Consider the following 27,404-nt stretch of genomic DNA (forward strand, 5'->3'; position numbering starts at 1 on the left):
TGTTAGAGTAACTACCAGTAGTCAGGAACCAAAGTTTTACTGCTAAGAGTTGATCTCATTTATAAATATTAAGAACAACATTTCTGAATACTTAAGGCTCATGGATAGTAGAAAAGGAAGCAAAATTGTAAGTTTATTTTTGCCTCTTCATCCACTGTACTTTGTGTTTGAAAGCTTCAATATTTCAGGGAGCATTCTTTTCCTTCTAAGTGGACAAAGGTTGGATTATTATTATTTTAGTTTTGTTAAAAAAAAAAAAAACCCTTTTCTGAGAATTAAAAGGAATTCTTTCCTGAAAACTGCATCCAGCTTCTGAACAGATTTATATATTGTCCATCGGCAACTTATATATTGTCCATCGGCAACTTGATTTTCACTTCTATGACAGTCTGAGGTTGAAATTATCAGAACAAAGCAAGAGAACATACAAAAGTTTTATATTGTAGTTCAAAAGCCATGGCAACTGCATGAAAAAGAGACACGGCAATGAGGTTAAAATTAAGGTTAGAGAAAAAGACTTTTCAGTCACACCTGAATTGATTTATTTATGAATTGCAAAGAAAAAGCCATTTAAAAAGTCTGAAGATACAGTTATGAAGTTGGCAGGCAGCGGGTTTCGCAATGTAATTTTGACATAAAGCAAAGAGGAGCATAGAAGCATGAGGATGACATTAAAGTTGACCGATCGAGCATCTTAGGAAATTTATGTTATTTTCGAGACAAAAGGAACATTAAAATTAAGAAAGCTGGAATCTAAGGAGCGCGTTAAGATTTGTACAGTGTTGCTATTTCCAAAATGAACACTACCTAATGCAAGCAGAAAACATTCAAATCATTCCTGAACACTGAACCAAACTGCAAATTTTACTCCTCTGTTTCTCTTTGTTTTACTCATACAATAGCCTGCTTTTACTGTATGAATAGGACTTCTTATGTATATCCCTGGCATCTTATTTTAAAACCTTCGTGTACATGGTAAAGGGATACTGGTATAGATCATAGCAGCCTCAGACATAAAATTGCTTTTAGTGCTCCATCTACAAGTTACCATCAAAAAAACAATTCACCTACTGCCAGTGGTACTTTTCCAGTACACTTTTTCCAGCATCTATTACATCAAGAATTGACGAAAATATCCCATTGCTGAGAAAAGCATTCTGCCTGACAAGTCTGACATGCCACATGTATCAACTTTTTTAAAAAAGTGAATCAGAACCTTGATCTTTATAAAATTGGCCGTAAAGTGGTTCAAAATAGTGGTTTTTAATTTAGTGTGATAAAGTAGAAATTTACTTCATTTATATTTTAGTGCACTAAATTTAACCACTTAAATTTTCAAACCCAAAGGTTTATTAACAATTTCCCGTTCAAACTTTCCTTTTTAAAGTGCTGGTAATAAAAGGTTGCCCCACTACCTCACCACAGTATATATGTGTTAAGTGTGTTTAATTGTAGGGCCACACTCCCACATCTCCACAAAGAAATAAAGTTCTTTCTGTGCCAGACTAATTAAAATAGTTTTTAAATGAAGGATTTGTTTTCGCTACCTCATTGTTTCCTATTTCTGAGTCCCCGTCGTCATATTGTCTGTCTTCATTCCAACAGTCTTTTCTCTCCCTGTGTGTCTCTTCAGGTGAACTTAGCATGCTTGACTTACGTCCATCTTCCTTAAAGGCCATAAATGTGGGAGACATTTTGTTAATATAAAACAAACAGTTTTGACCTGATTTTAGAGGAGTTTCATTGCGGAATTCACTTACACAACAGTTTTCTAATGCATTCTGTCCAGTATTTGTTTCTTCTGTTGCATGTGATGGATTATTTTGGCCTGAAGTCTCAGAAACAGCACAACGATATGGAAAAATATCCACAGGTTCTTTGTCATCACTATAGTTTGGATTCACTGAAGATGTATTTGGGCTCAGACAAAATTCTCCAAAATTGTTATGCGGAAGAGATGCTGATTTTGATTCAGGATGATCACACTGAATTAATGTTCCTTCTAAGAGAGTATCCTCAGTACAACCAGGTTGTAACTGATACTGCTTTCTTGTCAGTGAAGTGTGATGCCCTGTAAAAGATAAACATGCTCTTGAGTGTGTCTCGGAGTTAAATGGCACATTTGGAAAAGTTCTAATTTTCCTTAAACAGTATCTCTCAAATGTATCTCCTTCCGCTCCGGTTGCATATGGATTGGCATCTAACTCCTTGTTGCGTTTCATAAAACTGTTCCTCTCTTGACTTTTTGTAACCCAGGTTGAAATACTTTGGCAGCAAACTCTTTCCTTCCTCTTGTTGATTTTCATGGTCTTTACATCACTGTTTCCATCATTTGGAGCATCGGTGCCAGAAGAACTTTCACTTCTAGCAAACTTCAAGTCCTCTGGTGATGGTGTTCTAGTCTTAGCCAAGTTATCCCCTGGGCAATCTTCATACGGCGAAGGGTTCTCATAGAATGTCCCTTCCCAGATGTTATCAGAACTGTCTAGATACAAAGAAAGAGGCTTTTATTAAAAGCACTTTTTCCTCCTGCCTCCTCATCCCATCCTGAATTTGTTAGTGCTACGAAAATTAGAAATTAATATGGGGTGCTATTATCAAAACTTAAATAAGAAAGGGCAACTTTAAAAAATACCAAACTATTGATGGCTTCCCATGATATTGTGCACGCCAATAATCTTTCCATCATGTCACAGCCTGGAAGTAACATCTGGGTAAGATTAGGCTAACTAGATCATTGCCAACCATCGCTTACATTGCATCTCCAAACTTGGCAACTTGGAGACTTGTGGACTTCCAACTCCCAGAATTCTCCAGCCGGGATGCCGGCTGGAGAATTCTGGGAGTTGAAATCCACAAGTCTCAAATTTGCCAAGTTTGGAGACCTTTGGCTTATATGCTTGCTTGAAAACATCAACACATCCACAATGCCAAACAGGAGGCTTGGAAATTCACATTTCCTTATAAAAAGAGAAGACTATTTTGAAGTACAGGTTGTCCTCAATTTAGGAGTAGTTGTTTAATGACTATTTGAAGTTATAACAGACTTTCCTGGGGCTATTTGTGCCCTAGATTTGAAATTTTGACTACCTTTTGTCACATGATTGTATTTTGGATGCTTCGCAACCAGCCTGCGTTTATGGCCATTTGCAGCATCCTGTGGTCACATGAGGGTGATTTACAATATTTCTTGCCAGAATCTAGCATTTACTGCGGGTTTCGGGTTGGGGGGGAATGTTTACTGAGTAAAACTGATTCAGTTAATGACCACAGTTTGCACTTAACAACTGCTGCATAAAATGTCAAAAAACTGAGTGTGGTCATGTGGTGATCCACTTAACAACCAGCATGACTTACGATTAATTTTGGAATTAATTGTGATCGTACGCCAAGGACCATCTGAATATAGAATAACAGAATTGGAAGGGACCTTCGAGGTCTTCTAGTCCAATCCCCCTGCTCAGGCAGGAAATCCTATACCACTTCAGACAAATGGTCATCCAATCTCTTCTTAAAAACTTCCCATGTTGGAGAATTCACAACTTCTGGAAGCAAATTGTTCCACTGATTAATTGTTCTAACTGCCAGGAAATTTCTCCTTAGTTCTACATTGCTTCTCTCCTTGATTAGTTTCCACCCATTGCTTTTTTGTCCTGCTTTGGCAAATAGCTTGGCTCCCTCTTCTTTGTGGCAACCCCTGAGATACTGGAACATGGCTATCATGTCTCCCCTAGTCCTTTTCATTAAACTAGAGATACTCAATTCCTGCAACCGCTCTTCATATGTTCCATCCTCCATCCCCCTAATCTGGTTCTATAGAGCTGGTAGCTTTGAAGAGCAGCAGATGTCACCTTTAAAAATCAGCTGTCACATTTCATGGAAGGGTGGGGTGGAGAAGTTGAAAAGTTCAAGGTTATTCTGTATGTCGTATTAAGAAATTCCAGTTGCAGTTAATTGGTTCTCATGATTTATGAAGTGTAGAAGTGGGAGGAGAGAAGGTAGATTCTGTGTAATGCGCAAAAATAATTTCACTTTGGGAAATTGCCTTTGAAATGCCAGATCTGTTTCTAATTAAATCAATTGGACAGAAAATGTCTCGGAGTGATTGATATCATGGATACTTTCTGGATGCCTTACAGCAGACACAGAACCGGTTCTGTGTTTGCTGCTGTTTGGCCCACCCGCCTGCCCGGGCTCTTACCTGTCCTTTATTTCCTGCACAGCTGAGGTTGAAAAAGCAGGGGAAAAGAGACTTTTCGAACGCTGTGCACCTGCATGTGCGTAAAACGTAACATGCAAAACGTAATCACTGGACTGGTTGTAACGCTGGTTGAATCCCACTCCTGCCCCTAATCATCTTTGTTGCTCTTCTCTGCACTCTTTCTAGAGTCTCAACATCTTTTTCACATTGTGGGCACCAAAACTGGATACAGTATTCCAAGTGTGGCCTTACCCAGGCATTATAAAGTGGTATAAAAACTTCACATGATCTTGATTCTATCTCTCTGTTTATGCAGCCTAGAACTGTATTGACTTTTTTAAAAAAATTATCCTGTACATAAAGAACTAGATGTCACTTCAGCCCATACAATTCATGAGCAACAAACATTGTTTTGATATTATTACTCCAAGGTCCATAATATGCACCAAAATATGCAAACTATACCTTGAAAGGTGCCATATGATTCAATTGAAAGCATTTTTCTTCCAGTGGCTGAAAGAGCCTGGCAAATATCAGTTGGGGAGGAAAGCTTGAGTTTCTCTTTGCATAACGATATAACAACCTACAATGACAATTATATAGAGACACGTTATCAACTATCTAGCTGTGTTTTCATATGTTCCAACCAATTAACATTACCTTGGAAATTTCAGCATTTGCATCTCTCGTCAACTGTTGATTTATTATGTGTATACAAATTAGTATGTAGCATAATATTTGAAAATATTTTATTCTGTTTAAAATATAGATATGATAATATAATATAATTTATATTGGGGAAATACCTTATCTGCTTTTTTTGTACCAACATTTGAGTTAAAATTCCATCCTTCGTTCATTTTTTGGTAGGGGATTTTAAATGAATAAAAAGGCTTCGAATTAGGTTTGCAGTATGTTATAGCAGAAATCAAGTTTCAATAGTAAACATGCAGCATCTCCTAGTAACTAAAACAGCAATTTCCAGGAAACAGAAATGTAACTAAAAATGCAGCTGAAGTCCAAGCACTGCACTTTGCTCTTCAGAGATGTATACTTTGGACTTAAAAATGAAACATGAGTATAAGTAAACCCAATGGGGCACACACTCATTCACAAGTTTATGACAGCGATGAAAATTGTGAATGAAAAGACCACTGTTGGGTTCTTTTCATTCAGAAGCTTTGTTCGGGGTTGCTCAAGATTTATTCTGGGGAAGGACTGGATTGATGACTTTCTGGAAGGCTGTTGTGACATATTTAGGAGAATTGAAAAGATTTGGGGCCTTTAACTAAAAGAAGTGGATTAACTGGATCCCTTCCAGTCTGTGTTTAGACCTGGGCATAGGACCAAGGTTGCATTGATTGGTCAGATAGATGACTTTGGCTGAAACATGGAAGAAGGGTGTATGTACTTTTGCTTCTACAGATATCTTAGTAGCATTTAATAGCATCCATCATTCTATTCTTCTAGATTGCCTACAGAGCAAATGATGAAGAAACACCATGTATGAAGGATCTTTCTGGAGTATATGATTCTAACTGGTGATCATGAGGGGAGAGGTCCAGTCTGTTGTGCTATTGTATGGGACCCTAGATCACAAGGGGAAATGTTCATCTGTGCTCTATTATATGGTAACCCACTCACCCATGATATTTAAAATCTGGAGTGAAGCAGCAGCTTAGGTAGATCAAATATTAATTTAGGATGAAATATCAACATAATGCTGCAAAAACTCAGTTGCACACCATCACCCCAGGCCAGACATGCAGTAAAGGTAAAAGATAAAGGTTCCCTTCACACATATGTGCTAGCATTTCCAGCTCTAGGGGGCGGTGCTCATCACCGTTACAAAGCCGAAGAACCAATGCTGTCCGAAGACATCTCTGTGGTCATGTGACCAGCATGACTAAATGCCGAAGGTGCACGGAACACTGTTACCCTCCCACCAAAGTGGTCCCTATTTTTCTACTTGCATTTTTACATGCTTTCGAACTGCTAGGTTGGCAGAAGCTGGGACAAGTAATGGGAGCTCACTCTGTTACGCGGTGCTAGGATTCGAACCACCAAACTGTCAACCTTTTTGATCGACAAGCTCAGAGTCTTAGCCCCTGAGCCACCGCATCCCATGCAATAGCAGCTGTTATTTAGCATCTGGAGACATGTGAGAGACTGTATAGCCACAACAACTTTAAACTGAAGGAATAGATTTTGAGGGCTCTCCTGGGCTCCCTGGCTCTTAGCGCAGCAGCAAGCAGAAGTCTTGGGCAAGGAAGCCTTAACCCAGTTGGCATTAGAAGGTCCAATTGGTTTCTGCATTTAATTCAAAATGCTGGACGCAGCTTATAAAGTTTATGTGGGTTGGTTGCTGTCAACTTTCTAGGTGACCTTCTCCTATTACCGTGTTTCTCATATAATAAGGCCGGGTCTTATTTTTTTTTTGAGCCCCCAAAAAACAGCTAGGCTGTCTTTTCGGGGATGACTTAATTCCCCCCCCTTGCATCTTAGGGCAGGCAGCGACGGCTTGGAAGTTGACCTCGGCGTTGGTGGGGCACTTTGTATCAGGGTCAACGCAGGCAGCACCATATCCGGGTATGCAACAAAAGTACTTCCTAACAGCAAGCCCCCCCGCCATCCCCCCCCATTTCGCATGTTTTAATATAGGCCTTAATTTGGGGGGGGGGGCTTTATTTCATTTCATGCCTATAAAACATGCTGGGACTTCCTATTGGGGGAGGCCGTATTGTTGGAGAAACAGGGTATCCTGCCCATGTATTCACCTTTGGATAGAATGCTTAGATCAGGGGTCCCTAATCCCCGGTTGAGGACTGGCAGTCTGCGCAATCAAGCGAAGCCCATCTGTGGGATGCAGGCAGTATGCAAAACCACGTGCCCTCTTATCCATGGAAAAAACTCTCTCCAAGGAACTCCCAAAAGGTTGGGGACCATGGCTTAGATTGTCCACCTCAATGGAGTAACCTCGAAATGCTTGCCCCTTGAGGTGCATTTTCCTTCCCACAATCTTGTCCTTCTACAAAACCCTGAATTTGACTGCCATGTTTCAGATATTACTCGATGGGGGTGGGGGTAGGAGGGTGAGGAATTGAGAATGCTTTAAATTGGATTTGTGTTTTGATTTAAAAAAGAAGAGTTAGTGCAATGTTATTTATTATTGCGGGATTTGGGATTTGTTTGAGAGTTTGTTGTTCTGCTTTGCAATTTGCCTTGAATCTTTGGGAGCTGGCAGAATATACATTTTTGCAATAAACAAACAAATAAAATATACATATGAGCAATGTCAAAGTATTTGAGCCAAACAAACCAAGTAACTTGCCAAGTCTAAAATATTCTGATAAACAAACATTACATACAGTCCTGACTTCTTAGGTTAGCACATAGTTCATTTTTTTCTGATATTATGGTAAGCATCATAACTGCTATGACCTACAATTCATTTCCTTGCAATGCATTATTTTAAAAATTCCATTGAGTACGTTTATTTAGAATGTTTGCCTCCCTAAAAACTCAGGCACTAATAAGGGAAAGGTATATTTCCAAACTGTTATCCTTTTGATAAAGAAAAATAGTAACTCCTATTCAGAAATGACAAATTATATTAATGCCAAACAACACATACTGTATTCACTTCTCTATATAACAATAATGCTTACATTTCGAGGAAAGGTGTTTTACCCATATTTAGCTTCAGCCAATTATCTTCTAATGAAACAGTGAAAGGAAGATTGGATAAATGTTGCAATTCATGACGACAAATCAGGTTCAGTTGACAAAATAATCTTTACCTCAATGTCTGGCCTTTCTTTAGGATTTTCTTTCTGCATTTGTCCAAGCAGAGAATAGAGATCCTGGCTAAATTCCGGATCCGTTTCAGTTTCCATTGTATACTCTAGTGCTGCTGTTAAAGTAGCTCCTAAGGAATACAGATGGGCCTGCAGAAATTAAAAACAAAAACAAGGTACTCTATCAAGTACCACTTTGTATTTAAATCCAACTTAGCCTCACTAAAACCAGTGAGTTATAATTAACATTATCTGGAAGCTTAAGTTGGTGCAGAATGCACTACTCAAGCAGTTTTCTTTGAGCTGCATTGGTTTCGCTTCCAGGTCTAATTGAGAGTGTTGGTTACCGCCTTTAAAGTCCTTCATGGAGTTGGTTCAGGGCTATCTGAGGAACTGTCACACCCACACCGGTAGAAAAAGCATGCAATGGACTCCATCCGTCAAAGACTTTTGTTTGGCGGGATCCATCCTTTTGGCCTTCCGAAAGGGTTTGAAGACATGGCTGTGCTAACTGGCTTGGCGCCCCAATGGAGATCTGGCATTCTGAAGATGGGTAATAGATTAGATAACATCCCATCTCCTCCCACTGTCCCAAAGTGTGTACCTTGCTCCATTTCTCCCCATCTTGGTCAATTTAATTTTCACTGAATTTTAAATTTAAGATCTTTATTGTTTTAAAATTTTATTGGACATTGTAATGGAACGCTTGTAAGCAGCGTAGAATCACCCTTGGCAGTTGGGCAGCATATACATTGAATGAATGAATGAATGAATGAATGAATGAATGAATGAATGAATGAATGGACATCTCATTTTTGTGTACAACATAAAAGGACTCTTATTGACATTCCATTACAGAATATTTGAAATGTCTTTAAATGTATCCTTTCATATTTTATAACACTAATCCTTCTTTTTTTCTTGACTAAATAGTTGAAAGGGAAAACTCTGTATTAAGCTAACCTGGAGGCTGGAGTTAGAATATATATAAGGGAAAAAAATTACCCACTTCCCTGATTCCCCATTCATATCTTTGCACTAAAAAAGAAGCAAACCCCTTACAAATACAACATAAGTAATGAACAAGCTTTAACTAGTTCTACAATGTCTCAGCTGAACCATTGTATCAGGATTACATAGTTCTGGGAAGGAGCAAACATGGCAGAGTTAATTAAACTGAATAATACAATTATAGATTTATGCATCACACTAAGATGCAATATGATATGTTTATTTTTGATTGATGCACACGATCATCAGCAGGATGGAAAATAAATAGTATCTGAAACAACTCCGACATATTGTCACCATGAATGATTCTTTTTAATTCAGGTAAAAACAAAGCCAGTAGTTTATCAGATTTCCACTAGATGGAGCTTTCTTCAAATCAGTCCAAACTATTTATTGTAAACAGAACAGGTAAACTATCTCTGCCAAATATTCCTCAGAACAATACCAAGAGTTATACTTTAAACATTTTTAAAAAAAGAATTATAATTTTAACTTCAGTAAAATTAATGAGTTAATAGTTTTAAGGACTCTTTTAATGAAATACAAGATAGGAAAAGAAAAGGAAGAAAGGATCAAGGCAGAAATTTCAACATGGGGAAAATACAATTTTTTCTTATACATAAGCTTGATGAAGACTGGAAATCCCTATTGCCAGGTTTCATAAAAAGCACAAGAGATGGGTAGAAGCACAGCTTAAGGACTTGCTACAAAGCAGTCCTGACATTTGTAATCTAAGAAATTCAGATGTTAATTGACAAAATATCTCCTTTTAAGTTTTGTAGGACAATTCAAAGGTACAAACCACTCTGACATAAATTATGAAAAGAAGATCTTTAGTGTTCCCAGAGCTGTAGAGCTAGTCCACTGCACCTTTGCACAAATGCACTTTACATAAACACAGGCCCCACCCTTTCTTGGTTTTCCTAGAAAACAAGGGGAACTTGGTTCATTCCCTTCAGGTAAAGTACAACTTTAGTCCTCAACTTATGTCCAAAATTTACCCCCAAATTCCTGTTGCTAAGTGAAGCATTTGTTAAGTGAATTTTGTCCCACTTTACAACCCTTCCTGCCATGGTTGTTAAGTGAACCAGTGCAGCTTTTAAGTTAGGGACACAGTTCTTAAGTGAACCTGGCTTTCCCCATTGACTTTGCTTGCAAGAAGGTCACAAAAGGGGATCACAGGACCTCGGGATATTGCAACCCTTGTACATATGAATCAGTTGTCAGGCATCTGAATTCTGTTCACGTGTCCACGGGGAGGCTGCAACGTTCGTAAGTGTGAAAAATAGTCATAAGTCAGTGCTGTTGTAACTTTTGAAAGTTCACTAAATAAACTGTTGCAAGTCGAGAATTATTTGTATTGGTAACAAAACCAAGATCAATTATCAGAACCCATCTTCAAATAATTTTGGAGGGCAAGAAAAAATGAAAAGGAGGGGTGATTGGCTGACCTTTATTGGACATGCTCTAGTAAAGGCTAAAATAAACCTTCCCAATTCTATGAAAGTTATAGACAAAATGCATATTAGTGAATGAATGAATACAAATGATCATACAGTTTTTTAAAACCACGGATGAAAAAACAGAACTGAATAGCTTCTATTTTAATACATGCAAACACTAACACAGTGAATTTTCCAGCAAGGATCTAGTAGAGACTCATGTAGGTCGAGTCAGCTTCCCAGCCTTCCAAGGTCTGTAAAATGTTGGAAGCAACATGCTGACTTGGTAAACTGCTTAGAGAAGGCTGGAAAGCTCTGTGAAGTGGTATGTAAGTCTAAGTGCTATTGCTATTCTGTGAAAAAAACATACTGATAAAATCATACATATTTTGCAATATGAACAAAATTGGACATGGGAGAAATCAAGAGGGGTGATGGGATATAGTTATAGGGGAAATTTTAGTTATGGTAATACATTAACATTTGGGACCAGATATATTACACATATATTGTACAAAATATGGTGCGTCAAAACACCTATGCAGTACTCAGAAATACAGCATATGTTTTTGTCACTGCTTTCAAAAGCAAACTTTTCTGAGACCAAATCTTGGCTGAAAAGTAAGTTATAAATATGTTAAATGCAATCAAGCAATAATTATGCTAATATATTTGACTATTTAGCAGATAAAGTAAGCAAGTTGAGCTCAACACAGAGTTTTATATATCTTTGAAGTGATGAGTTTCTGGGAATGATTACTATTGGGGACTATAATCTTTTGGCTCCAAGGGGCTCCAAGTCGTGAACTGTTTAAAAAGCAATCAGATATACATTCAACAAAAACAGTCTCAATCCTTCAAATATGATTCAGCACTCCAAGAGACAAATAGGCAGTTTGGTGTAGTGGTTAAGGCATCAAGCTAGAAATTGGGAAACTATGAATTCTAGTCCTGACTTAGGCATAAGCCAGCTGGCTGAACTTTGGCCAGTCACTCTCCCTTAGCCCTAAGAAACAGGCACAGGCAACCACTTCAGAAAAAATTACCAAGAAAACTTCAGAGACTTTCCAGGAGACAGCACTTATTCAAAAGTGCAAATACATGCACAAACAAACACAAACACACAGAAACTCTTTAAAAGAAATAATCAGAAGTTTCCTGCAAAAACATATGAGATTTCTAAGTGATATTTTGATCTTTGTTTTAGCTGGTTGACACTATATACAGTACTATACTTGATGCATACATAATGTTTTTCCATCCCATCAATTTTATCCTTACAACAACTCTGATAAGAACATGACATTAAAAAATACCTAGTGTATTTGCAATAATATGCTATTGTTTCAACCTAGCTTTTGAACATAGGAAAAATTCAAAATACAAGGTGGTTTTCAGATGGATATGGCTGCTGGACAGAAACTTCCAGCAATCATGCAAAACCAGAGTGGGAGAAATTTATCTATCGAGAAAATATGAAAGAAGCAGATAGCTGTTATCTGAAAGAGCGGTGTTGAACATAGGTGAGACCAAACTAAGAAAGAAATGGATAGGATATTTTAAACTTCAAATAGGAAATTAATATATATGTTTATCTTATTGCCATTGCTCCCCTTTAATTCTCTTCATTTTGCCTTCATGTGGTCTAAAATTTACAAACTTCTCAATTCAAGTATGGAATGAGGTTCCTTGCCCACTTTCTGGACAACAACCAACCGTTCCAAATCCAAATGGCAGGGTGAAAATTATTTTAGCGTTGTGATGTGTATAACTGTTTTTTCTATTCAGCTTTAATAAAACAATCAATTTATCATATTACATTCCATAAAAACCCATTTCAGCAAAGAACAAAGATACTGGTGTCTTTTAAAAGAATATGACAAATTTCTTATTCTGATTCAATTTCCATTTTAAACTTATTCAATGAAACTCAACAATATATTGTTTTTCATGTAGTTATAGTAATGAAAATGTTAAGCAGGACAAGGGAAAATATGCAAACCTCAACAGAGGTCTAAAGGAACACACAAGGAAAGAGACCCCAAAAGCTTGTACACTATTTCTGTGAGAGTGTATTAGTTTAAAGGCACTACCTTTATTGGATCAAGAAAAGAATTTAAACACACATAGTTTATAATCTCCCTTCCTTAAGTCAAGGGAAAATACTTTAAGCCCAAAGAAAAGAAAAGGTTAGATGGATCTAAGCAATATCATTTACAGAAATCTGCCCAGGAGCACTGAAACTAAAAGTTGCAGCTGTATACACAGATAGAATCAGGCAGAGATAAACTTAAGGAAAAGCACAGAAAGCAGAGTAGTTTTTAAAACCAGATTCTGCAGACACTAGTTGCTACAAAACTGTTCAGAATAACACAATTATATATGTCTTAAAGGTTGCCCGAAAAGGGTAGGAAAGAAATGTTTGCTGTTCCTATAGTTAATTAAATGAGTCACATTTTAAAAGCCTATATGATACAATAGCTTAGATCAGGGGTGTCAAACTCTATTTCATTGAGGTCCCCATCAGGGTTGTTTGACCTTGGGGGGTGGCCAGGGTGGGCATGGTTAACTCAACAACACTTGTGTTGGGGCACCTGTGGTGGCCTGGGTGCTCTGCCAGCTACGACGGCTTCCTGCAACCCTCTGCTCAGCTGCGTTTTCACTGGCACAGGCACCACGGGCCGGTCCTTCATTGTTTCCAGGTTGGCCCCGCAAGCCAGATGTAAGCACCCCGTGGGCTGGATCCGGCCCACAGGCCTTGAGTTTGACACCCCTGGCTAAGATGCTTAGATTTTTTTTAACACTGAGCACTCACATACTGCGAACAAGGGAAATCCATATTTGTAATCTGCGGTATCAGATTGAATGGTAGCTTTGTAATATGGACAAAATGCCAATTTGGGGCTTGAGTTGACACGAGCAACTCATTCCGCTTAGGCCCAGCAGAAGCCTATTGTTGTGCCGGTGAATAGAATGAATCTATTAAAGAAATCTCAGGTGGGAATTTATGTAGCAAACCTTTATTGGAAATGTGCTGTCATCTCTTTTCGGAATGAGTGCGACTTGGGGAGAAAAGGCGGCAAGTGGAATTCCCACGGGGAGAATGAAAGCCCGTAAAGATGGGAGTTTTTAAAAACCAAGCATTTCGTAAAAATGCTCAGCGTTTGGAGCATTGCAAAAACTCATTTTAATTGCAAATTCAAGACAGAAACTATTTTTTTTTTTAAAAAAGTAACATACAGTCTAGGGCTTTCATTCTCTTTTCAAATATTTACTCATAGGTTGTTCCACAATACTCTCCGTTAATCTGTGGTTCCATTATTACTAAGAGCAGAACGCTTGGGCATGCTCTGGCATCTTTCTCATTTCCTTGAAATGTGTAGAGCTCGGCCTCCAAGACTAAAGATGCAGTTCTGGAAGAAATGTAGTGAGCAATAACACATCAACTAGGAAGTTATGCTTGTTATTTTTCCTTCCTCACTAAATAATCATAAACTGCAGCCTATCTGAGGAAAAACTTTCAACTCATGGACAGTAATGCTTCTAAATTTTCAATATTATTATAATAGACTCAGTTTAGTCTAGCGGTTAAGGTACCAGCCTAGAAACCAAGAGTTCAAGTCCTGCCTTAAGTATGAAAATCAGCTGGGTGACTTTGAGCCAGTCACCTTTTCTCTCAGACAACCCAACTCATATGGTTGTTACTGTGGAGAAAATAGGAGGAAGCCATGTTGGATACGTTCACTACCTCTTATTGATGTAATGGAATTATGAAAACAGATATCCTGAACAGCAGAGAACATGATGGAATGAGAATAGGATGGAATAGTTAAATAAAAATTGGGCGTATCATTTAAAAAGTACAGCGAGAAGAGATAAAGAATTAAGATGGGTCAGGCAGAGAAAGCAGAAATAAAAAATAGTTAACTAGGACACTTGCTGAAAAAGTCAGGTGTGTTGGATTGTGTGATTAACCAGAACTGCATTCTTTGAGAGAATTCTTACTTTGTCAAAATGGCCATGTAGGAGATGACCAGGCTGAGCCTGAGGAAGGGGTCAAGTATGTCATCAGTCTCAAGTCCATTCGCATCCACAAGAGATCTAAATCCAGTCCTCCTTCAATTCTGTTAACTCTTATCTACTGCAATTTCTCCTTGACCATTAGTAGACTCCATTGGAAGGAGTCTTAGAATCTGGATCACAGAATATTTTGGTCAGTGTTTTCTAGGAGCCAACACCTTGTAGAGAACTCCTGGATTAATCTTTAGCCCAAAGACAACTCAGTGATATATGGCCTGTAAAGCTGTTTACAATGATTGTGTTTTATAACTGTTTTGTTGAATACTGGGACTTCCAGTATTCTGCACCCATAATGAACTGGTTCACTTAGCAATCCCAGCATTGATTTTATGACCCCAGCATTCACTTAACAACTTGTTTGTTGACCATCATAACATTTGATCCTAATTGGCAGACTCCATTACAATTATGTGTTGAGGGCTATCTGCATTGTAAAGTCTAAGAACCACTTGATCTATGAGATTGTGCAGAAGTGGTCATCAACAGTTTAAGAATATGGTGTCCTGTTCTATTGCACTATTATATCTGACTCAGGAGAGGATGTTCTGGATCTGGGTCAACATTTGGATGCAATGGCCAGCAGGATGGAAACTGATCTGATGCTGAATCTACACTATATAACAGCCTATCGATAGGTTGCTTCCAGATGTAGAAAACACTTGCAGAACTGCATTCCCACAGGAATTGATACATCGCCTAGATATATTCATGGATCAAGCAGGGTCACTAAAAGCCTAATTGACAAAGCCCTTCAGTTGATAAAACAATTATGTCTCCCCCTGGATAGGGGACAGCTTAGGCAATTGATACATGCCCTGATAACCTCAGTTTTTAATTACCGTAATGTATTATGTGTGGGGCTGTCAATATGATGGAAAGCTAGGCTAATGCAATATTGAGCAAGTTACTGCCACTGCAATATAATGTTATTTTAAGAATTTTACTGGCTGCCACTTTGCTACCAGGTCAGGTATAAGGGTGTAGTATTAACCTATTTGAGGTTAAATATGTTCAGTCTGCCCAATGTAATCATCCTCAGATGATGCCTGTAGCTATTTCATCTGATGCCATGCAGAAAAATACATTATCAGAGGTAGCTCTAGTTTTTAGAATCTTGGTTGGACAGAAAATAAAATAAATAATTTAGGGTAAGCTGATTTTTTTAAAAAAAATCACCTTGACATTTACAATTTTATAATTGTATTCTTGTGCCAGCTGTGACCATTTTTGCAAGACAAAATGTATTTTATAATGTATTGAACTTATTTTAAAATGCTATACACTGGGTAGATTTTTAAGACATAAGTACTCTTAAACTTTTGCTCACCGTTCTGCTCAACTGAGTGCTCAAGTAAGCTTACAATAATTTTAAAAAGTACAAAAAGTTTTAAAATAGACTAAAGTTAATATTGAAATAAATTAACAATTAAAAAAATACTTCGAGACATTACTGAACAGATGTGAGAAAACTACATTGATTTGATTTTACTTGACCTTTTATGATAATAAAGCATCCCTGAAGACCTGTGTAGTCCTACCAGCCAAGATTTCAGAAACAATTACTAATAATTAGAAATACATCAATGCATATAATATCTAACAGCCCCCTTCAATTTTACCTTAATTCCTGATAACGTTAAGGGTTGCTTGAAGATTTTTGCCACAATCCTGGAACTTCTTAGCAATTTCACTTCCATATATTAGCTAGGTCTGCCAAGCCTAAGCCAGGTAGGACAATACCATGTGGATCTGCTGGGATATCACATTCTAGCAAGACCCAACCTAAGAGAGAATTCATCTTAACATTTCCACATATTGTTGTGGTTTGCCGGCAGCAGATGTGGACAGTTGAGGTCTCTGACAGCAAGACTCGGACGAGGGGCCTGCGTGTGATGCAGGGATAGGCCCAGGACTATCGGAGGGTGGCGTACTGCCTTCGGAGGTTGTGGAGTCTGGCAGCAGTGACAAAGAGGATCCCAGAGAACTTGTGCTCAGTGTGCATGTGTGCAGGGCTGCTCGAAGGAAACAGCAGCTGAAGCAGCACGGGCGACTCAGGTGTAAGGCTGGAAGGTGATGGCCCCTCTCATAAGGGATAAAAGCCAGCCTTCGGGGTTGACTTCTTTGCAGGAAGCGAAGAAGTTCTTTATGCTCAGAGTTCTCGTCAAAGCCCTTTTTACTCCAGTTTGTTTTTTGAAACTTCTGGCTTGGGATATTTATCTACAATTAGTCTTTTGTTCTTGGCAGCCTTTCACACCTTGAAAGGGCTTCACTTACCTGGGACAATTAGTTTGAAATGACTCTTGGCTGTGAATGCACAAAATTCACAGCACCACATTAAAAGAGGTTTGCTTTTATGAACAATTTGTGTTTGTTTGATTTGAACAAGGTTTGGGTCAGCACACATATATAGAGTCTTTGGAGATCTCTGAACTCTGTTGCTTGCTTACCAATGTTTCACTACCCAACTAGGCAATATCATCAGTTGTCAGAGTCACATTGATGATGAATCTAGTTGTGGAGTGAAACATTGTCAAGAAAACAATCAAGTCAGAGAGCACCAACGTCTCCACAGTTCAACCCTGAGCTACACATATTCTCTTCTACTGATTCCCACACATGCTGAACTTCTTATTTTTTAAATAATAGAACTTTAAATAATAGAATTCTCAGTAGAAAACTAACAACTGATGAGGCCTTTGGATATCTGATCTTGAAAGCTAATGAATTAGTGAGTATAATTAAGACTCTAATACAATGCAACCCTAAATAACATTTAAGAATCATTAGACTAGGAAGATTCATGTCTTCAGAAAATAAAATATTCCAAAATTATTTTTACTGGAAATACCAAATAAGGTTACAGCTTGCTACAATCGTTATAGTTAGACTATGAACAAATACGTACAATGAAACACAAACACGAAAATATGTTTACTATAAAGGAATACATTTATCAAACATTTTCTTCCAGTATGTCATAGACTAATTACTTAACAATCATTGTCCACAAATAAAAATGGCAACAGAAGATACATTTAATAAATTCTGACTAAACTCTAGTGGAGAAACCACATGGATATTCATATTTGGGAACCATACTAAGCATTCAACGTTTTAAAAACATTTCTTTACAATTAAAGACATTCTGAGCTGTAACAGAAGAGATTATTACTTACTTCAAATGTGTTTCCAGTTTCATCAATCTCTGGTGGGACGAAAGCTCCTTCTGGATCATCTTTAAAAAGAATGTTAAAAAATTAAAATCAGTTCAAGACAGAGCAAAAATTAATAAATAGTAATATTTTAGCTTAAGTTTAAAGATGTTGGTTTTTATTTGGAGCGACAAGTGTTCTGATTTTCCTCTTTGTAATATATTCAGTTCTTGTAAATCACTTGGAATCTTTACAATTTTACAAAACGTATAAATGTATGTGATAGATAAATTAAATACAATGTTCCAAATCATTTAATATAATTGAGTCTAATTTCATGTGAAAAATATCTACATTAATGAGCAAAGCAAATTTTTTCAGACATAAAATCTACAACATTTTCTATGTAATACATTATACAGCTTGGGTGGAATGAAAATAAATATTTTTGGCATCAAACTTTAAATGGAGTATTGGAAAAAGAACTTGCTGTCAATATGTTGAATGTATTTGCATATCAAGTGTCTCAATCATTTTGTTTTAAACATTCAAGTACAATGAAGAGACTATTCATAGTTTTCAAATCTGCTCAGTTCATGCTTTTACACATCACAATTGAAGCCACTGCCTCATTACTAAGAGAGACAATTCAATCAGAACATTTTCCACAAAATGTGTTCCCTTGTCATTTCAACAATTACATTGGGGTGAAATGAAATATAAAAATGTACTGTTAATGCACTTATGAGGAGATCTAGCAGTCACAGTAATGTTGGTATTATTATTTTAAAAAGTGTGTGTGTGCGTTTGTGTGCGCTCGTGTCTGGATTAAAAAGCACAGAACAACCTTGTTGAAGATCTCTGGGGCTGTTCCATTCGTTTAATGTTTAACAAATACTGTCAATCATGTATCAATATATTTCAGAAGAACACTGAGGAATTTGTTTACATTTGACTTCATGTCCTTAAGATTTATAATCTATCAATTTCTAAAAAGCAATAAGATCTATAAAGTTGAGAGAAGGGGGTGGGGGAGAATCTTCCAGAGTTCTAATTCCCCTCTATAAAAATAAATGTCTTGATATTTAAGAAAGTAACAGCATGACATCCCAGCATCCTCTGTCATCCTCAAATATCCCTAAGAATTATTAACTACACAAATCTTGAAATGCAAAGCTCATGAAAGAATAAATGGAAAAATTAGGGAAAGTTTCAGAATTCTGGTTCCTGTCCTGCACTACACCAAGATTTTGCCCCAAAGCAGGACTAACTAGGAATCAAGGTCCCCAAATGGGCAAGTCAGAACCTTGCCTGTGCAAAAATCCAATCAGGAACCAACACCACCAAAACAACCAATCAGGATCAAGCACAAGCCCTAACCCTGACCAATCAGAAACCAGCCCCCTGTAACCTGTACCAATAGGAAGCCAGCTTAGCTAAAGACCAATCACAAGTCAATTCACCTGGCTGTAAAGATGGACAGTCCAAGTCAGCCACTGTTTGCTGACTACCTTGTCTCTGAAGATGCCAATATAGTTACTGGTAGAACCTCAGGAAGTCTATGATCTAGATCATGGTCATAAATCCCTGAAGCTCAACATAGCCCAACAGATACAAATAGTCCTTGACTTATCACTACAATTGGATCACTGAGCACAACAGTGACATGTCTATGTGACCACTTTGCTCAATGACTGCAATTCTAGCTCTCTCAACTGCAGTTGTTAAGCAATCATGAAGTGCCACAGGAGGTAGGGGAAGCCTGGCACCCACCATCACCCATTAACCTGTCCTGGACCTCAGTTAGCTACAGCAGGGGTCTCCAACCTTGGCAACTTTAAGACTTGTGGACTTCAACTCCCAGGATTCCTCAGCCAGCTTTGCAAAGCTGGCTGAGGAATCCTGGGAGTTGAAGTCCACAAGTCTTAAAGTTGCCAAGGTTGGAGACCCCTGAGCTACAGGGCCCACTGGTGTGCAGAAACCTGTCACAGCTCCTGCCCCAACCACATCCAGGTCCATTTACCTTTGCCTTTTTCTGCAGCTGCAGAAAACAATCACCTTCCCAAGCTTTCTGGTCAGGAAAATAGCCTGCCTATCCACTGCAGGGGGAAGAAGCCTCTTCTGCACATTTCCAACCTATATGATCCTGAACTTTTCTTTGCCAGTTGGGCCCGCAATACTTGCTAATATCCTCACTCCATCTTGTTTTAGGTCTCTTTCAAGGATGCTTTTTATCAAGTGGGGTCCATTCTGACTGCCTTGGTCCTCTGCCATCAGTCCTTCCTGCTATATGACCAGCCCAGTTCCATTTCAATTCTTTTACTCTCTTGATAGCATCATATATTTTTGTTTGTTCTCTAACCCATGTGCACATTTTTCTATCTTGTCTTGTAATGCCAAGCATTCTTCCCATGGCTCTTTGTGCCACCCTTAGCTTTTGTATTGATTGTGAGGTTAGTGTCCATGTTTCACTGTCATATGTTAGAGCAGTCTCAGCCGCCTCTGGGATAACATCCACCCATAGGTTTGGCTTGGAGTCTCTCAGCTGCCCACCATCCGCCTATAGCCCCAGCACTCTCTGCGCCGTTCCACCCTGTACCTCTCCTTGCCCTCTATTTTCCCAGCTCCGTGCGATCCTGGTGTCCCATCTCACAGTCCTGTTTGTGTCCGGTCCCTTGTCTAGCCCGTGCCTGCAATCACGGTGTCATGTGTCCCCTTTCACATCCCATTCCTATTCCCTCCCATGTCCTGGCACCATCTCCCGATGTGGCTGTGGTGGTGGCTTCCAGGTTTTCGCTGTGTGGACTTGGTGTGTTGGCTGGCCTTGGCCGTGGCTTCTGGATTCCTGACCGCCTGCCCAGCGCTGTTGAGAGGTTTGGCCGAGCATCACCAGCTGGTAAGAGGTCCCGCCTGCCACCCCACATCGGTGTCGAGCTCCGGGACTGGTCGCAGGACGCCCGGAGCCCAACAAGTAGGTAGCACACACTGATCAAAAACTTCTCTTTTCAGGCGTAGAACAAGATTGCTCTTGAAAATTATGCTTAGCTTGCCAGATGCCTGCCAACCGCATTTAACACACCCTTCAATTTCCTTTATTGTATTACCTTCCATTGAGATCCATTGACCAAGGTATATGTAGCGATCTTCTACATCTAGTTCTACTCCAGATACAAAAAAATTTCTCAAGGCACATAATATAACGCTAAAATACTATACACAGATACATTATAATGAATATATGAAAGCCTTGATTATAGGTAGAGTCAAGTGATGGAATAAAAGAAATTATAGAAGCTAAACCTATACCAGATAGACAATAAACTAGAATAATACACATTCCTCTGAAGGTGATCAGCCAGTCATTTGACTAGAAAATATGACAGGGGGAATAACAGAAGGGAACAAGCACATGTTCTTTAATTAGTTTATCATACAACTTTAAGGGATATCTCAATAAATGATTACACTAAATCAGTGGAGTCAACCTGGTCCCTACTACCAACTAGTGGGCGTTCCAGCTTTCATGGTGGGCAGTAGGGGTTTTGTCCCCTATTTATAAATCACCATTACTGTGGAACCGGTGGGCAGTTAGAAAATTTTACTTCTAACAGAGATACAAAAGTGGGCGGTAGGTATAAAAAGGTTGTCTACCCCTGCACTAAATGATATTGGAAAACAGTCTTTACACAATCTGTGGGCATCAGTTTCTTTAATGATACAGTAAGTATTTCCAGTTTTTGACAAATCATGGATATATGAAAAAAAAAAGTTTCGATTAAGGGGCTGCTCATGATATGTCATCTTGACTTGGATGAAATCACATACTCTTCTAATGATCTATCAACCTACAGGGAGTAACATACTATCATTTGTTAGACAGATAACAGATAACAGATGGAAGGGACCTTGTAGGTCATCTAGTCCAACCCCCCCACACCCAACCCTACACCATTTCTGACAAATGGCAGTCCAATCTCTTCTTGAAAGTCTCAAGTGATGGCGCTCCCACAACTTCTGAAGGCAAGCCGTTCCATTGGTTGATTGTTCTCGCTGTCAGAAAGTTCCTCCTTATTTCCAGGTTAAATCTCTCCTTGTTCAGCTTCCATCCATTATTTCTTGCCTGGCCTACAGACGTTTTAGAAAATAGCTTGACCCCTTCCTCTCTGTGGCAGCCCCTCAAATATTGGAAGACTGCTATCCTGTCTCCCCTTGTCCTTCTCTTTACTAGACACCTGTGGAAAACATTTAGTTCACACAGAATGCTCTGCCTGGTCTTATTAATGAGATGTTAATACCAGCATAGGCCCCATGTAACGTCCTAGAAAAAATTATGCATATCCTTCAGAAGTTAATCAGCATACTCCTGACTGAACAAATACTAGCATTAATGAGGACAAGTAAACAAGAAGCTATCTGTATAGAGAAACTGTGGAAGGAACTCTAACATAATAATATTCATGACAAATTATTCATGTCTTCACACACTCATTTTTTTCATCAATCAAGTGAGGCATTAAAAACAGCAAATTTCCCAAGCTACAACATGAGGACACTTCTTAATAAAACGGAAATCCAAAGGCAGAGCTTCAGAATTATGAATGTTCCCAATATAGTTGTTCAGATGTGCATTTGTATGCCAGTCTATTAATTTAAATGATTTTAGAATGAAGTAGAACACTGTATTAACTGTAAAATCAGCATGGTTTTAAAATTAGGAGGAAGAAATCTATCGATAATATGTGTTGTGCTGATGACACTGCTGTGACTGCTGAAATACAAATTTTCTGCAAACCATAGGAAAAAAAAATGAGGAATATAGTGGAAAAAATGAGGTAGATTAAATGGAAAGAAGACTCCATTAATGACAACAAACAGCCTAAGGAAAAGACAGTGAAGATCCTGAAGTGATGGATAATCTTTGCCTCTTAGAGTCAAGTATTAACAGCAAAGAAATAGGCAGTCAAGAAATATGCCACAGACCAACACATAAGAAATCAGTAATGAAAGCTTGGAAAAGTTATTCAGATGGTTGGATGTGTCTACTGGAATCATGCAGGAAGTGGTTTTTCTGTCACACTCTAGGGAAGCAAGAAGCGGACTTTGAAGTAATAGAACAGAAAGAGAGATAATTTTGAATGCTACTTTTGGGGGAAGACTCCTAAGAATGCCATGGATAGCCAAGAAAACAAACAAATGGGTAATCAAACAAATACAACCCAATTGAGCAGGCTCAAATTATCCTATTCAGATACATTATGTGGAGACTTTTCCGTTAGTTCTCTGGCAGAAGTCCATAAATGCTGGGGAAATTGGAAGGAAGGAGAAAAAGTGAACATCCAACAAGATGAACGGACTTGGTTATAGAAGTCAGGGGTGTGCTCCTGGAAGATGAAATGGATCGGGGCACAGATTCTATCTATGTGGTTCCAAAGAGTTGACACTGACTTAGTAACATACAATCAATCACTCAATCCTTATAAGGGTAAACTTGAGGCTTATTTTCAATTATTTGTGGCTTAAAATATAGGATAAAGTGGCTGTTCAAAAGATATTGAAGTACGTGGAAAGTACCCACATTTACTTAGAAATCTTCAAAATAGTGAGCACTGTTTTAAAAAATACCAAGAGTCACCATGAAACTGACAAGTATAAACTGCTAAATTCAAACATAACATTAAATCAGCATTATCTTACAGCTTGTTCAGCAAACCAAATTGGTTTGTATGTCATATTAAGGCAAAAATAAAACTAATTGCACTGATAATTAGTATCAATAATATCAGAAGAGTGTTTTTAGGTCATCAGGAATATGACATTGGCCGATTTTCCTATATTGGCTACATATTTCTATCACTGCTGCAAGAAGAGTTTGAAAACATTTCTTAAATCTACATTTGATTATTAATCACAATTTCCTATGTTATTTGAAGTACAAGTTATGGCCTATCTTAACTATAGTTCATAGAAACAGACTAATGGGACAGAAGATAAGATCTACACACTGTTAAATTCAACAAATTCATTTCAGAGTTCACACCTTTTACAATGTAGCTAACCTGTGAACTTCAACTCCCAGAATTCCTCAATTAATTGAAGTCCACAAGCCTTAACATTGCCAAGGTTGGACAGCCATGAGATAATTTTGGTGGGCGGCAGAGAAATCTCATCCCCAGAGCACCACACCAAAGCAATTAATCCAGGCTGCACAGAAACACAAGGCTGCGCCGCCCATATGGCCCATGGGAACCTTCCCCACCCACTCCTTATCTGGCAAACTTGCCTGCTAAATTGCTATTTTTCCTTTTTCCAACCATCATTTGTTTTGCTGTGCTGGGAGATTTAGATTAGCTAGGAAGCAGGAAATGTTGCATTTCTTGCTTTCTAGCCTGCCTGCTTTGCCTGATTTTGGATAAAAGTTGCTCCTTTTTTTATAAAAAATTCAATATATATATAAATATTTATAATATTTAAATATAAGTCATGCCCAGCCAGTCACATGACCACCAAGCCACATCGACAAATTAGGCCACACCCACTGAACCAGTTAGTGGTCCCTGGGATCTAAAATTATGAGTTTGGTGGTCCCTGAAGTCCAAAAGGTTGGCGACCCCTGGTGTAGAGCCATAGAGTAGACAAAGTTACTCTCTAGCCATGTTAGTGCTAAGTGGCTTTCCACTAAAGTTAGAGGAGGTATTTAGAGAGCTACCACTATATATTGCATTGTAATCTACTGGAAGTAATACAATTGCGTTGCTAAAATAGGAATTTAAAAGATAACATGAAACATGGTAAAATTTGTCAGACTGGCATGACAGAAATGAGTACACAGACAAAATTATCTGCTCCGTTTATTTTGGGTCACGTAGGGAGCTTGAGCAATTTAATATCTTCCAAAGAATATAATGGAAATATTTAAGGGGAAAATAATACATTATACCTACATACCTGGGCCCATTGAAACACTTTTTACTTTGTTTTAATGTCAATTTTTCTTTGAATCCTAGGGAATTTACAAGATCCTCTTCTATCAAAACCTTAAGGACATCTCTATTTGTTTCTCCTGTTGCTCTCTTTTCAATATTTTCTGGGAGGTCTTGCTTGCTAATTGCTTATATCAGCAGTCCCCAACTTTTCTGGCTCTGCAGACTGGTCGGTGGTTGCGGGGAGAGGGGCTGCTTCCGCCCAAGTGGTGGATGTGTGAGCACAACTCCATTTGCACAAATGAAGGGCACACATGCACGCCGCTTGCACAAATGGAGTTTTGTGCGTTATTCTGTTCATCTGTCATTTGTGTGGCCTGGTTCCCAATGGGTCACAGCCTGTTACCAGGCTGCAGAGCAAGGGTTCAGGACTCCTGACCTATATTATCTCTTCCTTAGTATTTCTATTTCTACTCAGGTAAACATGAAACATGGGCACCCACCTACAACCTTCATGGCAGGGCTATTTCTCCCCAATTTTACCCCTTGATCTATTTACTCCAACCTCTTATCAGAGCAATGTTCTTGATCCTATTTTCTGGAGCTAAGGTCATAGCCCTTCAACGTTCCACTGTGGTATAGTGTTCTTTCTGAATTTTTCCGCTAAGTAATAAGCATCTCAATATTTCAAACCACCTCAACAATTTTAAGATCAGCAAACTCCCAAATCTATCTTGGGTTTTTTTCCTCCCTACTGTTTCCCAATCTCTTAAATAAAGACATTTCTTGAGGATATCTCTTTATGGTTCAGAACAAAAAAGGAAATATTCCCTAGATTTGTAGATACAATATTCCTTTGTATTTTCCAGAGATCTGATCTGTCAGAATTCTGTTTTTTCCAATACAAACAGAGCATTTACTTTTATTTTAAATTATCTTCTTATATTGTTATGATACTCGGGTTTTAAAAATTCCTGGCTTACAAACTACACTAACTTACCAATCTTCCCGTACATTATGTGGATTTTTTATCCTGGTGATTTACTCACAACTTTCACTGAAAAGAACCAAGAATAAGGATGGAGTGAAGCTAGTTACAAAAAAAGCTGATGCTTCAAAAAAGTCCCCAAGCATCCTAAAACTTTGCTTCTTAAGACTTAACTGCAATCTGATTCTCCCCACCATTAAAAAAAGAGACACTACAAAAGCAGATTCAGATGAAGGTTCTCGTTTGTGCTCAAAATAGCATCTGTGATGGGACAAAGGAGGAGGCAAAATGAGGAAAGTAGCACCAGGCATTGTGATACGAGCGTCACCCCCTTTTCAGGTGTGTTACTTCTGTCAGAAGAAACAAGCTCCTGAAGATTCCATGGCTCCTGGTGAGCTGGTTTTGTTCTCTTCACAATCTTTCTTTAGTAACTAAACTGAGATTGGAAGAAGGGTAGATTACTCCAGAGCCATAAGGCAATATGCTTACAGAACCTTGAACCTTGAAACTATCCCTTTCTACGGATATCATCCACACTGCCATCCACTGTTATACACCAAGCTACAACTTAACTTATAAATCTCCCAAAGCAGCAGAAATATCAAACATACCTTCCAACTCATTCTTTGGCTTATCATCTTGCAATACAACTTACCAGAGTTAATCAAGGTTTCCAAAATGTCATAAATCACAAATAATACATGGGTAGGCAACAGTTTCAGGGAGAAAAAATTATAGTTCCTTGTTAGATAGCTTCAAATATGGTGAGTTCTCATTAGCGTACTAACTTTATTTTTGCTTATTTCTCATTTCCCACAATACATTTTGTCATATAGCCATGCTATCTTAGCCAATTGGTAATAAATGCACAAAGATTAGATTACACCCCTGTTGTGTGAGCTGCACTGGCTCCCAGTTTTCTTCTGGTTGCAATTCAAGATCCTGATTAATACCTTTAAAGCCCTACATGGCGTGGGACCCGATTATCTGGAGGACAGCTTCTCCCAGACAATATCTATCCATCCCACCAGAACGGACAGAGGGACCATATTCCAGGTCTCCTAGGAGTCACATTGGCTCGGTGACTTAATTGGTCCAGCGGTTCGAGTCCTAGCACTGTGTGCCAGGGTAAGCTCCCATCACTCGCCTCAGCTTCTGCAGTTTGAAAGCATGTCATACGCAAGTAGATAAATAGATACACTTCAGTGGGGAGATGAGATGGCACTTCTTGCGGATGGTTAGAATCCTGCTGGTGCTGGACCTTTCTGGTTGCCGCACCCATTTGCGAAGTGGCTTTGATGGAGGGAGAGGACCCCAGATGATGCACCAGAAAAGCCACTCATCTTTCTTTCTGATGCAGAGTTAGTTCATCCCCTATGGTGCACTTTGGGATGCACGTGAACATGAATCAAATATGGCTAGCAATGTTAGGCAGTCAACTACTACTCTGCATTAGAACCGTCATTTTCTGGCTAATTTAATGTCACCTTACATACACGCACACTCAATTTTTTTTAAAAAAAGTACAAAACTTCCAGGTTCCTTCCTTTAAATATTGCCATCTTATGGGAATTTTCAAGCATCCCCTTTTTTATGCAGCTCCTGTCCTACGGAACTCTCTCTTCCCTGTGATTGACAGGTCTCTATCCTTCTATCCTTCCAGAGATCACTTAATATTTGGACCTTAAAATCTGGGGAGCCCAGGACAGAATGAGAATGTGAGTGCATCAGCGGCTGTCTCGCCAGGCTTTTCTATTTTTAGTTTTATCGCTCTTGATTTTTATACCGTTTATACCAAGCCACCCAGAGTTGT

General features: G+C 38.6%; 1 protein-coding gene across 1 annotated transcript in view; it reads right to left on the reverse strand.

The window, feature by feature from the left end:
• Positions 1-27,404, reverse strand: part of KNDC1 (kinase non-catalytic C-lobe domain containing 1) — a 79,293-nt gene that overhangs the window by 42,601 nt on the left and 9,288 nt on the right. Inside the window, exons 3-6 of the mRNA XM_087932075.1 lie at positions 17,708-17,766; positions 8,002-8,148; positions 4,667-4,784; positions 1,548-2,485 (exon numbers count right to left, since the gene is read on the reverse strand). Coding sequence (XP_087788201.1) covers positions 1,548-2,485; positions 4,667-4,784; positions 8,002-8,148; positions 17,708-17,766 — 1,262 coding nt within the window. The remainder of the gene's footprint in view (positions 1-1,547; positions 2,486-4,666; positions 4,785-8,001; positions 8,149-17,707; positions 17,767-27,404) is intronic.

Source organism: Pseudonaja textilis, chromosome 4 (assembly GCF_049901715.1).
Source record: "Pseudonaja textilis isolate UNSWEBS1 chromosome 4, rPseTex1.2, whole genome shotgun sequence".
NCBI classification, from domain to species: domain Eukaryota; kingdom Metazoa; phylum Chordata; class Lepidosauria; order Squamata; family Elapidae; genus Pseudonaja; species Pseudonaja textilis.